We start from the raw sequence: 16,483 nt of genomic DNA, 5'->3' as shown, positions 1-16,483 counted from the left end.
GTCAGGTGTCAAGGTCTCACGAGTTTCACAGTTGACAGTTGAGTAAAGTTGTTTATCTTCTCGTTTGAGGTTATCCTCTCGTAATGTAAAGTTTAAATGAAAACCAAACATACTTATCTTATTAAAGACATTAGGCTCTCAAGTTAAATCTATTAAACTCAATTTATTTCTAATATCACGATGGAAGCAGCAGAATTCGACGCCACCCTGGGTGGCACGGAGCAGCTGCCGTTTTCGGCAAACAGCTTAAAATTTGCCGCGTCTAGAAGTATAGAAATAGCAGCAATGACGGAAAGTATTCAACGAACGAACCATAACAAACTTATATTTCAAAACCTACCCGTTCACATGCGACGTCGTGTTATGAGCCATAATAGTAAAAGACTTCCTATAAAACTAAGAGAAGCTCATACAAAGCAGTTTAAAAATAATGGGTTTGCTGTAAAGCAAAAACGACCTTCCAGGAAATATAGACGCCGTCCACAGAACCTATTAGATGAGTACAATCGTCGACAGAAACACCATAAATGGTTAGAGACGCATATATGGCATGCAAAAAGATTTCACATGATAGAAAAGTGGGGTTACCGTTTAGCTTATGCACCTTGTGATAAAGCATTTAGAGCTTGTTACCGAGCTACATCTGCTCACTGTCTGTTACAAGACATCTCTTATGTCACTCCGATAGAAATAAATGGTCCAGTAGATACAATTAAAGAACTGTTTAGTTCAATAACCAGTCCTTCTTGTGGTCTTGGGTTGTGTGCTAAGGCATATATTGATGGTAAACGAGAAGGTTTGATTCATCTTTATCAAAGTAACACATATCCTTTCGGATACATTGGCAAATTAAATTTTATTTGGGTGCCACACAAATGCAAGAAAACATTATGGTTATTTGTTCATCCTTCTCAAACTCAGGAAATAGAATCAATATTAACAAATTTAATATATTCAAACAAAAATTATGATCCTGAAATAACAAAAAAACGTAGGAAATCCAGTGGCATGGATGAAAGTGTTAAGATTAAAATAAAAGCAGGAATATTTAACAGATTTCGTTTAACTGGCCCTAATAGCCATGCTGTTCTAACACATAGCCTAAAATGTGTAGAAAGTGCTAAAATTAAAAATGATGACTGGGCAAAGTCTTATGATGACCTTAACTTAGAGGAAAAAGATGAATACTGGGAATCTCTGTCAACATTGAATTCACCATCTCAATTGCCTCCTAAGATTATTGTAGGATTGATTGTAAAGGATCCACGGTTAAGTAGACCTTCAAAAAGAACAAAAGCAATAATAGAAACAGACACAGCATTTGACTCAAACATTGTTCTTAATATACCATCATATGCATCATCCTCACCTTTATGGGATCTAAATATACATGAAAAATTAAAAAAGAAGATTATGTCTAATGGAGAATTTATTCAACACTTGACTAAGACAAAAATTGTTCCTGGAGATATAAATGAGAATGATCCTGTTTTACAGAGTATACCCATTATACTGATACAAAAACCAGGATCACAAGACTCATATTACAAGAAAATAGGTACATTTTTTTGGATTAAACTATAATTACTGGTGGTAGAATGTCTTGTAAGTCTGCAAACGTAGGTATCACCGCCTTGCCTATTTCGGCCTTGAAGCAGTAATGCGCTTCAGTTTGAAGGGTGGGGCAGTCGTACTGTTACAACGGAGACTTTTAGAACTTTTGTTTCAAAGTGAGTGGCGGCATTTACGTTTTAGTTGTCTATGGGCTCCGGTAACACTTAATACCAGGTAGGCTGAGCTTGGCCACCCATCTAAGCAATAAAAATAAAAACATATCATAGATTTATGATATTTAGTCCATTTCATTTTATGTGTTTTTATTTCATATATTTTTATTTAAATATTTATTAATTTATATTGTACTAGACAAGTGTTCTTTAGTGTTAATAATATTATGTCGCTTGTATCCATTAAGTTTCGTTAGTTTAAACAGGAGTTTTTAGTAAAATTCCGTTACCACTAATTTGCTTTAAAACCCTACTTTATTTGACAACGATAATGATGATCTCCTAATTTTAGGGTATGGAAGCGGTTGGGATATCATAGTTCCAGCTGGTTATGGTTTACCTTTCTGGCTAACTTTTATAATGTTTGGTGGGAGGTCTGGAGGTCTTAGAGAGACTGAGAATTTGGCCTTTGAGATGGGGGAGTGCTACTTCCCTCCAGACTCTGCTGCGGGAAAACTAGAAGAGAAAAGAATAGAGAATGAACTGAAAGAAAAATACTTTCGTCTGCCACCTAGCAAAAGAGTTAATTATATAAAATTAGGTATTAACAGCCCTTTTATTTGCCCTTGGGATTTGTTATTGAAAGATTGGTGTGAAGAACTCATTTATGACTTCTTTGTGTTGCGAGATAGACAGTTATTGAATCAAATACAGGTAATTTTGTTTTGTCTCTTCATTAGTTTAACGAAGATGCTTGATGTTAAATTACCAGAAGCCATGCAAGTCATACCATATCTTCACTGATGAAAACAGAAAGGTGGTTGATGATTGTCTTGTTCATCAAATAAAAAAATTGTCAAGTAAATAATTAGACTATATTTTTTTAAGTATGCATTTTTTTAGTTTATCACAAATATCTTCTAAAAATAAATTAAATATCTTAAAGAAATATTTCAGGATTCTATAGACAGGAAAAAACGAATGCCAGAAATTGAAAACTCAAACTCATGCCTAATCCCTGTATACTTGACTCTGGAATCGAGAGGAAATTTAAAACGGCATGCTTTGATTTGTTTACCCGAAGTTACTGACGCCTCTAATATAAAAACATTATTTGAACCACATCATGAAGATCCAAATGAAAAACATAGAAAACAAAAAAGGAAAGAACACGTTAAAGAATTAAAGAAATCCAGAAAGAATCGAATAAAACTGAAAAAACAGGGTCACGTAAGTTTTTTTATTTCTCTTATCCTAGTAGAGGGACATATTGAACCCTAAATAGATACTTTGGAAATTTAACTACATATTTTCTTGTTTAGAAACAACATTCATGATGAAGTAATAATTCATTAGTCTATCTAAACCAAAATAAAATAATTGTATGATTAGTGATGGATGAGCCAATGTGACCATCACTATTATGCTTAATTGTTTTACACAGGATAAGCTGTATACTTTTAATTTTATTTTATTTAAAACTTCAATTGAAACTTCCATATATTGTCTCAGGTATGGTACATGCATGTTGAAATGTAAATAAATGGGTTTGATCAAAATCATGAGGTGGGCCATGAGCTCATCTAGCCAATGATCAACTAAAACAACCCAATAAATTTCCTTCTTTTTCAGGCCAGCAATGTTACTAAAAGAACAAACGAGCCTTCTGAATATGTGAAAAATATGCGTCAATTGTGGTTACCATCAAAAATTGATAGTGTGCGTTTTATTGGAACACGGCAAGTTTTGGGTTACTTGTCAATGGGAGCTCTTAGCTTTTCGGAAGCTCGAAGTTGTGGTATTGGATATGTGGCTTACAATGCCCTTTCCGAATTATTAAAAATGGGACAAAATCGAGTATTGGTTCGCAATGTCTCATCACGCAAATATTGGTTAGCAAATATTCAGACAGTAAAGAATGTTTAAATAAAAATTACCATTAAAAATATGTAATGCCTTTATTTCTTTGCTCAATTTTCTACTTCTGTCTAATATCACACTATTACTGTGACTGTAATACTTACATGGAGATGAACTGCAGACACAATTACTTAATATTCCACTAAATAGTAATTTATAAAATATTCTGGTGATAATTTGGGATGTTTCAATATTAAAGTGATCTATGTGTTTGATTGTAACAAATTATTTTTTAATTTAAATGCTTACATTTGTACAATCTCAATTCTTCTGAGCCTATATCACGTCGGCTTGAAGTTTTTTAACTTGTATATTAAAGCAGGCAGACAGCGAGCGAGCTTAATACCATAAACTCTATATTCGTTTAGCAAATATTAAATCTTCGAGCGCTTTCTAGCTATAGCATCTTCGACAGCCTTCAGTTGTTTCAGCAGTTCCTCTCTCCGAGAGACGGGTTTCTTAGCTGGCGGTACGTTTACAGGCGATGACGTCGAACGTTTTCGACTAGGCATTTCTATGTAGAAAGCATACATATTAGACACTAGCGACTCGCCCCCGCTTCGCTTCGGGAACCCTAATTTATTAATAATGGTTTTATTGACTTTTCTATCTTCATCTTTTATAGTATCGGGCACTCGGTTGTTTCTATTCAAATATTTGTCCAAATGATGTAGTGTAAAAGACTAAAGTTTATCTAACCTTATTATCAGACGCAATAAAAGTATTTATTTTGATAAAGGATAAATTTTTTACTAACAAATGTGCGTTAAAAATAAATTATCAAGTTTTATTGTATTTATGGTTCACTATTTTGACTATAATAGCATACACATAAAAGACAGATACATGCTGGCTTTTCTGTAGGTCTTTTTAAGATAAACATTTCCATTATACATTTTAAACGGTAACTCTAACGGTTTTTGCGGCACACGCCAGAACATCTGGCAGATGGCAGATTTTTCCCTACTTTTTGAAACATTATGAAGAAGATCATAACAATAAATATAGGAATGTTTTTATTAGTAATGGTTTGTCTAGATGGTACTTATAAATTTCGATTATAAAATAGCTCATCAAAATAAGGGATTACGCCTAATAGTCTTGATCGTTTTGTATACGTTAATGTGCTCCATAGTACATAGATGGCGTTACTTGTTATAGTGTTGTTTGCGCTTTCCGCATCACTAGCTGCAATTGTCGCAATATTAAATCGAAGGCAAAAAAGCTATTTGGTTTAAGCGATATGCAACTTTAAGGGGAGAGCCTAAAGGAGAGAGTTTAAAATTTGGAAAAAATATCATAATAAAAACACTTCTTTGACTATTTGAATAGAGTAAAATTATTTAAAGTTCAATTAAAAATATAGATCTGTTGATGCTAATACCAAATAATACACAACTATAATTACAATGATAAATGTCGCGTATTAAGCGAAATGTCGCTTAAATCAAATTGCCTTTCACCCCTCGATATGTTTGATAGAAATATGATTGTGAATGGAATGAATATTGTTACTATTCATATTCATATCACAATTATCAGATATACAATTATTTTTCATATAGAAGACATACAAGATGATCACGAAGTAATAAGTATATTTGATTATGAAATAAAATCATAATAGATTTTACCTACATACCAATAGCGTTTGAGATAAAAAAATATATGTTACCTTTTTCTATTGAAGATTCCTTTTTACTGGTTACTGTAGACACGGCCGCCGCGAAACCAGCATTTGATTTCGCATTTAACCTACAAATAAAACAATTTACTGTGAATAAGTAAACAGTTTCATAAGCAAATTTTTTAAATGACAGTTTTGCAGATTTTCTTTAGGTTTTTAAAAAATCCCGATCTCCTTTTTGCGCATATCACTTTTGTATAGATACAAGAGTAGTTGTTTTTATCATTTTCTTGAAGTCGTGACTTCACCTTTCAGTTCAATTATTTTAGAGGTCTTAAATAATTGAACTGAATTATATATTATTTTATATAAATATATATAAAAAACAATACATTTTAACCAATAGCAATTTCAAATGTTACAATAGAAAATATGTAATTTTGAATATACCGCCTTATGGCTCTAATGTCAGAGAATAGTATGCACCTCGGTCTCGCGGCCGCATTGAGTAGCCTGGCGTGCCGGGCCCGGCGTGCTCCCGAACTGCCCGATGTGGACGACGAGCGAGAATCTGTTTCAGATTCACTTGATGACGACGAAGAGTCTAAAATAATGTTTTTTTTTAATATAGTACTGTCTTTAACAATGCGCGAAGTAGCAGTAGATGAAGTGCAACTGTTTCGCGATTTCCCTGAGAAGATCTGGCTTGAAACTCAGTGGGCGGATGTTATGGGCTATAGAACTCTTCGAAGTATTCGAAAAGTAAGGCATCTACTGTAGGCGCGTGAGTTCATGTCCATCCTGAGGAATGCGGTAGTGCTGTGACCTAGTTAATTATGGTATTGTCGATAATAACTACCGATTTAGTCAATAGCTGTAATGTAACATAAGGTAATTTTGCAATTTATGAAATATGTGATAAGTAATTACTTGTTTATTTCTAATATAGAAAAATATTTTTTAAATTCCAATTCAATCACTATCAAATGAAAAGACAACCGACAGATCAGAGTCGGAATCAGTATGTATCTTTTTTCAGTAGGTTTTATTCTATCTGAACTTGTTGGAAGCAGAGTAGTCATGGTTAAAAGCACAATAGCGTTAGCGTAAATTTTCGATATCGATAAGCGCGCGTCACAACCGTCAAGGACAACACTCGACGTCAGACAAATGCGGGGGAGGCGTGCGAAGGTGGGGCGAGCTGTCCCCCGCGCGTCGCCTCTGGCCCCGATGGACATGAACTCGCGCGCATACAGTATCTGTGCTACTGCTTCTGCTAGTGTTAGAACTAGAAGCATCCAAAAGCACTGACAGTGGGATGGGTGGGATGGGTGGTTCCATCAGGCGCTCCCATCCTTCAACTTGACTTCATATTAATGAAGCAAGCTCATACGTAAGGAAACAAACATAAAAAAAACAAACTTGATTTACGTTTTCCAATAACGTATGAAAGGAATATTGGAAGTATTTTAAAATGAATACAAAACTTACCTGATCCGGAAGAAGACGATCTCGAATATTTCTTTCTGTCTTTGTTACGATTTGGTAATTTATTACGTCCGTAAGGGTCCATTTCTTCCTGTGATATCGCATTAAAAGTGTTAATGTATTACTTTTTATGAAATCATAATGTATACTGATACAAATCAATGGTCATACCAACTAGATTATAAATTATTTTACCATGATTAAAGTTTGCATAACGTGAATCAACAAAAACCAACCGACAGCCTATCCCATAGACACAACCCACTGAGTTTCTCGCTGGATTTCTCAGTAGATCGCGATTCCGATCTGGTGGTAGATCCTACAAAATCCTGCTCTTGCTAGGGTTAATGTTAGGAAATACAGGTTGAGCCCGTGAGCTCACCTACTCGTCAGGGCGTAGCTGGAATAGTCCCTTAGGCTACCAGCGAATAGGTAAGAATAAAAAAAAACCGACAGCATGCACAGTGGATTCCAAACTGTGTGGATAGCACCAAAAAAAAATTAGTAGTAACTAAAAATTGCTATCGTTAGATGGATTTTGTTAATTTAGAATTTTTTATTGCTTAGATTTATTGGTAAACAAGCTTAGAGGCTCATCTGGTGTTGAGTAGTTACCGGGGCCCATAATCATCAACAAAGTACATGCCGTAACGTAAGAGCGGCGACATAAAGGGGCGAAATCTTGATTGACGGCGTGTTTGACAAACAACTTTGAACGTGTATGGGGGTGTTTGTCAAACAAGATCTCAGTCGTTGCTCGACACGACATCTTGTTGCGGCGAGACCAAAACCGATTCTACGGGCAAGTTAACAAACTTGTTTGATCTTTGGTTTGATCGTTTAAGCTATTGTTTGATGAAAACGTAAAGTTTGATCGTTTACAGGGAGCTTAATATACCTTACGATTAAAACGTTGCGGCGTCGTGCGTTACCTTGTGTCTGAAGGAGGCGGGCGGCGGCGGGTTGACGGCGCCTTGTCGCGCGGTGGCGGGCGACAGAGCGCGACGCCGCGGCGCCGGCGGGTTCATGGCGGTGGCGCGCGCTGTCGCTAACCTGCGCTCGCGGACTATCACTGACGGCGATAATCTAAAACCGTCACGTTACACATTACATTTAATATATTGGATACTTAAGGAAACCTTTATTACTGTATTTATCTAGGCCATATTGATGGGTAACACTATCCTGCCTATTCCTGTCCCGAAGCGTTCAAACGTTCTGGTCGAAAACATAGAAAGCCCGTATTTCAATATTATCGAAACTTCAATCTGGTATCTCGGTACTGAGTGGCGGCATTCACTTTGTGTATTCTACGTCCTGCGGTAACCCCTTAACGCTAGACTGAGATCGTCTGCCCCTAACATGCATAAAAAAATCACACTTTTCGATTTAGACTTAATTCTGACAACGTGTTTCAAAGATCACCATCGACGCTTCTGATGTCTATGGACTCCGGGGAACGTTAAACACCAGACACATCCTCGATGGAAATTAAAAAAAAATCTTGCCTTTGTCTCGATGAGGATGAAGCTCTCCTTTTGCGACGCGCGCCTGGGGACCTCGAGCTTCTCGAGCTGGAATTGGAAGAGCTGCGAGGTGAACAGAAAGCCGGGGAGATAGGAAAGGACACGCACGCACGCACACAAGCACGCAACTCACGTGCACGTACACTCGTCACACACGCACACGGCAGCGAATCCCAGTGAACGCGACCAGTAAACGCATGCAGTTAATGGAAGATTATCAAATGAAATCAGATCAGTTTGGACACCGAAAATACCACGTCGTTACAGAGTTATGAAAGCAAACCCAATGGGCAGGGAATAGGATAAAAGCGGGGTGATATATTCAAATCAGTATTTCTGATAATTGTTTTTTTACTGAAAACGATTATGGTTATGTTTTACAGTACTTGTCTTATTACATATAATAATTGTACTTGTTCTTTGAAAAAATAAAATAGTTGGTTAATACAATAAAATGTTGAAGTTTACCACGCCTTAGAGAGTGATAGTGACTTCTTTAAGTGAATTCTTTAAGAAGCATTATTGGTAAGGCAAACAACAATTTGATAAAATAAAAAAATAAAACATTTAAAATAATTCAAAACATTAACTGTCTTGTTTTCCCTAAACTGTTTTTTTATCAATATTAGTTCCAGTGAAAACGATGCAGAGAATTATTTTATTCCTATTTTGCTCTATTCATACTCAAATACTACAGCGAAAAGAGTAGAAACGTGATAAACCATAAGATAACTAAAAGGGATGCTTAAGTTTCAGGACACTATTTTAAAACTTCACAAAAATGTGATAGAATTCCTTATAAGAGTTGAAATATTGTTGTTATATAATAGTATACTATTTCTTGAAAATTGAACCTGGTTGAGGAGTATGAGTCGTCGGAGGAGGGTGGACGGCGTCTCCTGGCTGCAGGCTCGGCGCGCATCCAGGGATCAGCCCACTCGTCCCCGCGGCCCTCCCCCCGCCCTTCACCGCGCCCCTCCCCTCGCGCTTCGCCCCGCACTTCCCGGCCGCGTCCCTCTCTGCGTTCCACTTCCGCGCGCTGCACGATCACCTCTCGGGATGAGCGAACCCGCCTCTGCTTTGTCAACATATTTACATTAGTACAAATCATATCGTATTTCCCTACCTATTTCTGCCGTGAAGCAGTAATGCGTTTCGGTTTGAAGGGTGGGGCAGGCGTTGTAACTATACTTACTTGAGATCTTAGAACTTATAGTGGGTGGCGCATTTACGCTCTGTAGATGTCTATGGGCTCCAGTAACCACTTAACACCAGGTGGGCTGTGAGCTCGTCCACCCAACTAAGCAATAGAAAAAATATATAAAAAAAATAACGACATTAATCAATCATTATTTCTTTTTTGATTTATTACTTAGGTATGTTAAGTATTTAATTTATAGCGTTAATTACATTAATATTGACCTCTTCAAGCTGTCTGCGCAATTACTTTTATCAGGTAAAGGCTCGGCGAGCGAATTAATGCACAGATACAGCCCACTGAGTTTCTCGCCGGATCTTCTCAGTGTGTCGCATTGTCGATCCGGCGGTAGAGTCTGCACTGAAAGCACTGCTCTTGCTAGGGCTAGTGTTAGGAACGTCGTCAGATTTGGGCCTTGTAAGCTCACCTGTTTGTTAGGTTACGCTGGCATAGGCTCGCAAGGCTACCAATTCAGGAAAAAAAAAAAAAAAAACTCGCGAAGTCACAAGACGCCGTACCCACAAGTAAAAATGAGAAATATGAATCCTATATTTACTGTATATCTCTGATAGTCAATACATGCAAGTTTGTTGTCAATAAATTAAGCTTTTAATAAATGTGAATAGAATATTTAGTAACTCCGTAACTAATTAAATATTTGCAAGAATTCTGCAAGAATTTAATATTGTTTAAACCTTGTGATAAGGGACGTCCTCCGGCATGCCCTCTTCGAAGTGCGGAGGCATGCGTTCGTAGGGTCGCTCGTGTTGCTCGTACGCACGCTCACGCTCGTAATACCGCTCGCGTTCATCCGGACCGGGGGGCCGCGGGAATCTGCCGCGATACATCGGCCCGTATGCTCTTCTGAAGAAAAAAAAAGTGATTACAATCAAGCTGTCAATGACTAGATCAATAGCAATAACAACAAATATCGGTACAGTTCATGTTCCCGGTAGTAGGGCGGCATGTCGGCGTGCCTCGGCGGCGAGGCTCCGACGGCGGCGGCGGCGTACGCGAGCTCGGCGTCGGGATCGTGCACGGCCCCGCCCACCGACAGGTGTAGCTTCTTCTCCTCGAAGTCCATGTCCTGCTCCTTGCGCTTGTTCGCTATGCGTAGCATCTACAAACAGCCACACACAATTTGACCTCTTTGCCAGTTATATATGATCGGACACTAGACATCACAATGGGAACTACGCTTCCGAAATTCGTGTCAATAAAAACGCTACCCAAAAAAAAAATTATGTTGTACTCAATCTGTCCAATTTCAAGCCAAAACGACAATATCGATGAATTAACAAAACCTAAAGTTTCAGTTACATTTAAAAAGATATGTTATTTTACCTCTTTGGCAGTGCGAAGACCGCGTTCCCAAGCCGACTCAGGAGGTTGGGGATCACGCGCGGGGGCGGTGGGTACTCCCCGTATGACATCAAACATATTATAGTTGCCTTTATCAGTAACTCCAGGATGCAGAAATCTGGCAAAACAGTTGTTTATTATTAGCAAAAAATCTACCTTCTGAAGGCTTCTTGAGTTTTATTTGACTGTATTTGACAAAGGTCTAGTATTTAAATAGGTCAATATTTGAGTTTTTCACCTGCAGCTGACACCCCATGTACAAGCTCCGCGTGCAAAAAACCTGCAGACTGGTCGAGGCTCACTTTCTTCTGGTCGTCGCTCTGCCTCATCGGAGACCTCGCCTTCCTCCAACGAAGAGCCTCTCGACCGTTTACCTGGTTTAGCTTCCTCTGAAAAATAAACAGAAAAATATAGGGCATATATTAGTGTTTTTATTCAAAAAGCGTACAGCATATCAGGGCACAAGTGAATCTCTTTTTATTTATCGACTTTTTAGACAAAAATGCCATTATATAACATTTACAATTTATATTCATGCTATAAATTACATAGATACTACAAGAATAGACGAAAGTTATTCAAACTACCTTTTTCTTCACCTTTCTCTTCAATTTCTCCATTTTCACATTCAGCTGTCTTGGGTTCAATACATTCCCCTTCTTCAGCCTCAAAATCCAGCTGTTCCTCTGCATCTTCAGTGTTGCTGGTTTTTTCACGAGGAACCTGGCAACAAAAAAAATTATACATTTTTACAAAAAATCTCTGTAGAACAGAACAGTATTAAGTGACTTTTTTGACTCCTGAAATATAAAAATTATTGAATATTGTAATTATGATCTGTTCTCTAGACATAATGTAATACAATTATAACAAATTAGCTAATGTGTAGGGACATTGGTTTCATGTGACTGAGATCCACCAAACCGTCTTCACCTTAGATTTAGGCTTCTTATGGATTACCCAAAACCATAAAGTCATATGCTATAAATAGTACATTGTGCACCAAGGGAGAAAAGATGGACATTTCTTCCCGCGTGTAAAATGGCAAACATGCGGGATGAGATGTCCTACTTTTTTTTCCCGCGCAAATTGTATTTGATAGGAGAAAAAATGTTTAATTTAACCATTGGTTTTTTTAGTTATGTTTAGCTAATATTAATTTTTTTAAACAGTTTTGTTTTCATAAAAACTTTTCAAAAGACAGCCTACGTATTTGTTTATTTGAATGTAAAGTAATTAATTATAAAGTAAGTACTTCATATATGTATTATCATTTTCATATTTTCATACAATTTAATATCAAAATTAAGAGCATAAAGTACAATTGACTTTAACAAAGTTTTATCTAAATAAACATATAATTTACTAGAACCAATTAAAATATGCATTTACATAATGTGAAACATTTAATTGAAGCATTTTAACTCTAATTTTGACAAAAATATGAGCACTGTACATATGAAATGAAAAAAATGTTTCATTTTGAACAAAATAATATTTGTTGCTTGTAACTTAATTAATTAATATGAAAGGCATTTTAATTGTTATTAACAGATATTTTAAGTGTATAAAGTAGAACATTTGCCTTACTGCTGCTTACTTTGTCATGTTTGGGCAATTCTGTTTTAGAACCATCCGATTTTGGAGAGGACTGTGAACCATTGATGTTGACTTCTTTGGTTTCTGAAGCTGGTGACTTCGGCTACAACAAAGGAAATAAGGTTAGTTAAAAACTACTTATGGAAATTAATAAAGCAAAATAAAAATAATGCAATTATGTCAACTGATTATACAATGAATTTTATTCATTTTTTAGTACACTTCATGTAAAATTTACATTGGCGGACTAAATGCCTAAGGCATTCTCTACCAGTCAACCAAAGGCAATGCAGAGATTTTAGTAATATGACATCTGCCATGAACTTTTGTCAATTGTTCAATGTTTTGTATTGATGATCGCTTTGTTGGTGCAACTTAATAAATAAATAAATAAATATGGACAATTTTTATTATTATGGTATCTCATATAACAAGTGTACCTTGGCTTGCTTTTCTGTGTCTTCTCCCATGGAATCCAAATCTGATACATCAGACAAATCCTCATGACTAATATTTAAGTTTTTATTATCCTGTTTCTCACTCGTTGGGGATTGTCCTGTAGATTTCTTGTCTTCTTCCTCTGATTCCATTTCACCTGTGTTATTTAGATTTGAAAATAGTATCTTATTATGGTTTGTTTATTAAACATGCTAAATATATATTTTTTTTCTTTTTCTAATATTTACCTTCTGATATTTCTTCTGTTCCTGGCTCTTTAGAATTTCTTTTATTGTATGAAGAAATGCTAGATTGACTTGACTCAGATCTGCTACGACTGCGTGGAGCTGGTACCATTTTCTGTTCAGCTTTTGTATGTCTTCTCCACTGTTCTTTTGGACTCCAATCATTTTTATTTACTGGTAATCTTTTATCTAATGAGGTAGATGGATTGCGATCTGGAGAAGGACTGGACGACGATGATCTTGACTGTCGTTTACTTGTAGGAGTTGTAGGTTGTGACTGTGAATCTGGTGATGCTGGGCGAGATCTAGTATCTGGGGAACCAGTAGGAGATTTTGTGGACCCACTAGGACTTTGTGGAGTCTTTGGTCCTTCATTCATACTATTGGGAACAGGACTGTACTGTTGAGTGAATGTAGGTGATCCTGGATTGGAACCCACATCACTAGATTTAGGAGTACTTGGAGATTTAGGACCTAAAGGTGATCCAGGCATTGAATTTTCAGGAGAATTAATATCAGAATGAGCACCGCTCATGTTCCCTGGGGAACTAGCTCCTCGGTGTTGATTGGATGTTGGATGCAAAGGAGATTGTGACTGACTATCTGGAGAAGGAGAATGTGGACCACCTGAACCACCAGATCGAGGAGAGTGAGGCGGTAACTTAGAATCTTTTTTAGATCTTCTACTTCTGTCTGATGATGAGCTCCTCCTGCTCCTGGAACTCGAACTGCTACTACTTGAAGATGATCGAGCATCTCCATTTCCATCTCTAGAATCTTCAGAATCCATCCCTGAAAGAAAATGAAAGCGTGTCCTGTAGCATAATTATAACCAAACTGTTAGTTCGTGTTCACATCAACTAGGTCTTAGACTCCAAATAAGTTTACAACCATCTTAAGCCTTAAAGTAAGTTAGTAAATGTTGAAATTTGATTTTTACTATATCATGACACAAGAAACTTCAATAAAGAAGTTTCCAGTTACAATTCTTATTTTTTTAAAGCTTACTGCAATTCAAGAACAATTTTGACAGTGCAAGTTTATTTTTATTCTTTTATGGTATTTTCTATATACTTAAGTCATCCCAATGTGTCACAAGTCCCAATTGGTTCAGTGTCTGTGATTATTGAAATTATTTTATGCTTTATTTTAAATTTGGATTATGGGCTCATGGTTCATCTGGTTTAGTGATTATCGGACATCAAGACATATTATGTTGATATGAAGACCATATGAAAGCAATTAATGTATTGCAAACCTTTGAGAACAGAATTCAGAAATGAATTTAATTGTAGTGTATTAATTGTCCTGTCCATGAACTTGAACTAGCAATTCAAACATATTTTAATGATTCTTTACATAGCTCAGTACATAAATGGAACGTTTTTGTAAAAAAGAAAATTTTACAGAATGACGTTCAACAAAAAAATTACATTTTGTATCTTTACACACTCTATTGAATGGAAATAATTTGATTTCCTTTTTTCTATTATTCGAGAAACTGGGAAAATAGTATCTACTGTTACATCTACTTTTATTGTTAAATATGGCAATCTACTGATAAGCAATAATTTCTAAATTGTGGCAATAAAAACACCAAACATACAGCTACTTCTTCAGCTGAATTCATTGATGACACAAATTTTGACAAAAATATAATCTTAATGTTATGGCAATAATCAATCTTTTTTTTAATTCCAACTTTTAGCATCATGAATTTAACATTTTACAAAATAACAATAACTTTAGGTTTAAAGTTATGGTCGCCACTTATTTACTTTTTTTTTACTTTTATTACTTTTTAGTACTTTTTACATTTTAGATGAATATATATTCTATAGATTATAATATAGAAATAGATTCATTCTCAGATATCTACAGTTTTTTTCCCCCGAATCTACTAGATATTCTATTAGTAAGATGATTGAAGAGAGAAATCAATATAATTACTTCAGTGCGCACTTCACTAAGGCACCGGTGACCTACATGGAAGTCAACATGTTAAATGAATTTTTTTTATTTATGCCTAATTTTAATTTCATTTAATTATACCTATAGCATATGCCCAGTACCGAAGGTATACCGGATGGGCCGTGAGCTCATTCAATCATCTACAAAATAAATAAAAAGGGTGCAACTTCCACTTTCACTATTACCTATTCTCTACGTGATCATACCGTTTCCTGTCCCACTCACGCACTGCAAACCTTAAGAGACTTGTGATGTTAGAAAAATGCTACAGTAGCAAGAGTTCTACTGACTTTTATTAGCTGTAGTAAATGTTGAATAGCCTTATTATTATTCAAGTTATCAAAGAAAATCCTTTTATCGGGTAATGTATAATATTTATTTTATAAATTATATAAATAAATAGTGTTTCTTAAGAAACTTCTTTATTGACTCCTCTGTGAAATATAGAAAAGCAATGAGTGACTAGAATTAAATGAACGTTCATTTGTGTTTTACTACGCATTCTTCAATAGTTACCACAGTTGTTTGAAAACCAAAAATGATAGAAACGTAAACGTTGGCATAATGAAGGTTAAGTTAAATAACAACATTATTTTTAGTTGATAAATATGTATTTTAATACTTAATTTCCCGATTTATTTGCATGTATCGTTTTGTAAAATGCTACGACGTGATGTATATTGAATTCACATCCAGCCTTACCTTAAAGATGACGCCTCGATGGCAGAATTGGTGGCACTTTAAAACACTTTTCATTTCAAAGACTTTTCAACTTTTAGGATCACAACACAAACGAAACTCGGGTCTGTCACATTTACTTGTGAACAACTTTAACTTGGAAACTTTAAAACTATAACTGACGAGAACGTATTAAAATAAACACTACTTCAACATGGCTGTGATATGGAAGGAAGTTTAATATGATAAATTATCACTTTCCATTACATCCGTAGTTTAACTTACGCCCTTACCTTAACTGAGATGGACTAGACGGTTAAATTCTTGATGATTTTGTTAATTTAATTTAAAAAAGAAAATGTATGCGCTTCAAACAATTCCCTCACTTCAGCGCGTAATCCACAATTTGACTGAACTTTTCTTTACATTTTATAATCTGTGGTTCACTCATCAAAATCAAACTGGTAACCACCCCTGTTACAATTTATTTTAATAGTGTTGGAATTTGGAATAACAATGAAAAATATTGTACAAACAAAGCTCTAATACAATTTAAATATTGGAAACTTTTAAAATTAACACCTATAAAAGCTGGCTTGGATGTTGCGGTACCTCGAAGTTTCACAGGTATAAAATTAGACTTGTCAATATGAGGTATGTGTACGGTAACTATACTTTTTTGGCAAGTATCAATCAGTTCCATT

General features: G+C 35.8%; 2 protein-coding genes across 10 annotated transcripts; one reads left to right on the top strand and one right to left on the bottom strand.

The window, feature by feature from the left end:
* On the top strand, positions 1–3,673 carry Pop1 (POP1 ribonuclease P/MRP subunit). The gene is made up of 4 exons (XM_089730951.1): positions 1–1,558; positions 2,080–2,441; positions 2,685–2,957; positions 3,360–3,673. The coding sequence occupies exons 1-4, from the start codon at positions 181–183 to the stop codon at positions 3,651–3,653; spliced, it is 2,307 nt and encodes a 768-aa protein (XP_089587077.1). The 5' UTR covers positions 1–180; the 3' UTR covers positions 3,654–3,673.
* LOC114251026 (uncharacterized) lies at positions 3,667–16,220 on the bottom strand. Of its 9 annotated transcripts, none has more exons than XM_028185185.2 (16): positions 15,804–16,220; positions 13,134–13,922; positions 12,888–13,042; positions 12,449–12,550; positions 11,436–11,571; positions 11,087–11,237; positions 10,831–10,966; positions 10,425–10,606; positions 10,182–10,350; positions 9,143–9,366; positions 8,271–8,351; positions 7,695–7,848; positions 6,766–6,853; positions 5,761–5,878; positions 5,323–5,402; positions 3,667–4,161 (listed from the first exon to the last, which is right to left on the bottom strand). In XM_028185185.2, the coding sequence occupies exons 2-16, from the start codon at positions 13,918–13,920 to the stop codon at positions 4,022–4,024; spliced, it is 2,703 nt and encodes a 900-aa protein (XP_028040986.2). In that variant the 5' UTR covers positions 13,921–13,922; positions 15,804–16,220; the 3' UTR covers positions 3,667–4,021. The 9 variants fall into 9 exon arrangements, with proteins under 9 accessions (XP_028040986.2, XP_089587072.1, XP_089587074.1 ...); XM_089730946.1 differs by having other exon boundaries at positions 9,143–9,363; XM_089730948.1 differs by having other exon boundaries at positions 8,271–8,336; positions 9,143–9,363.
* Positions 16,221–16,483: the final 263 nt, after the last annotated feature.

This window comes from Bombyx mandarina, chromosome 11 (assembly GCF_030267445.1).
Source record: "Bombyx mandarina strain Sakado chromosome 11, ASM3026744v2".
NCBI lineage: Eukaryota > Metazoa > Arthropoda > Insecta > Lepidoptera > Bombycidae > Bombyx > Bombyx mandarina.
Note: the sequence above shows the minus strand (reverse complement) of the source record. Positions and strands in the feature narration are given on the sequence as shown.

What these genes read in the sequence shown, in the direction of transcription:
- Pop1 (XM_089730951.1), top strand. Translation starts at nt 181, where the DNA reads ATGGAAGCAGCAGAATTCGACGCCACCCTGGGTGGCACGGAGCAGCTG. An exon ending in CTCATATTACAAGAAAATAG is followed by an intron (nt 1,559 to 2,079) that starts GTACATTTTTTT and finishes TCCTAATTTTAG; the next exon opens with GGTATGGAAGCGGTTGGGAT. An exon ending in AACTGAAAAAACAGGGTCAC is followed by an intron (nt 2,958 to 3,359) that starts GTAAGTTTTTTT and finishes CTTCTTTTTCAG; the next exon opens with GCCAGCAATGTTACTAAAAG.
- LOC114251026 (XM_028185185.2), bottom strand. Translation starts at nt 13,920, where the DNA reads ATGGATTCTGAAGATTCTAGAGATGGAAATGGAGATGCTCGATCATCT. An exon ending in AACAGAAGAAATATCAGAAG is followed by an intron (nt 13,043 to 13,133) that starts GTAAATATTAGA and finishes TAAATAACACAG; the next exon opens with GTGAAATGGAATCAGAGGAA. An exon ending in AGAGAAAGGTGAAGAAAAAG is followed by an intron (nt 11,238 to 11,435) that starts GTAGTTTGAATA and finishes TTTATTTTTCAG; the next exon opens with AGGAAGCTAAACCAGGTAAA.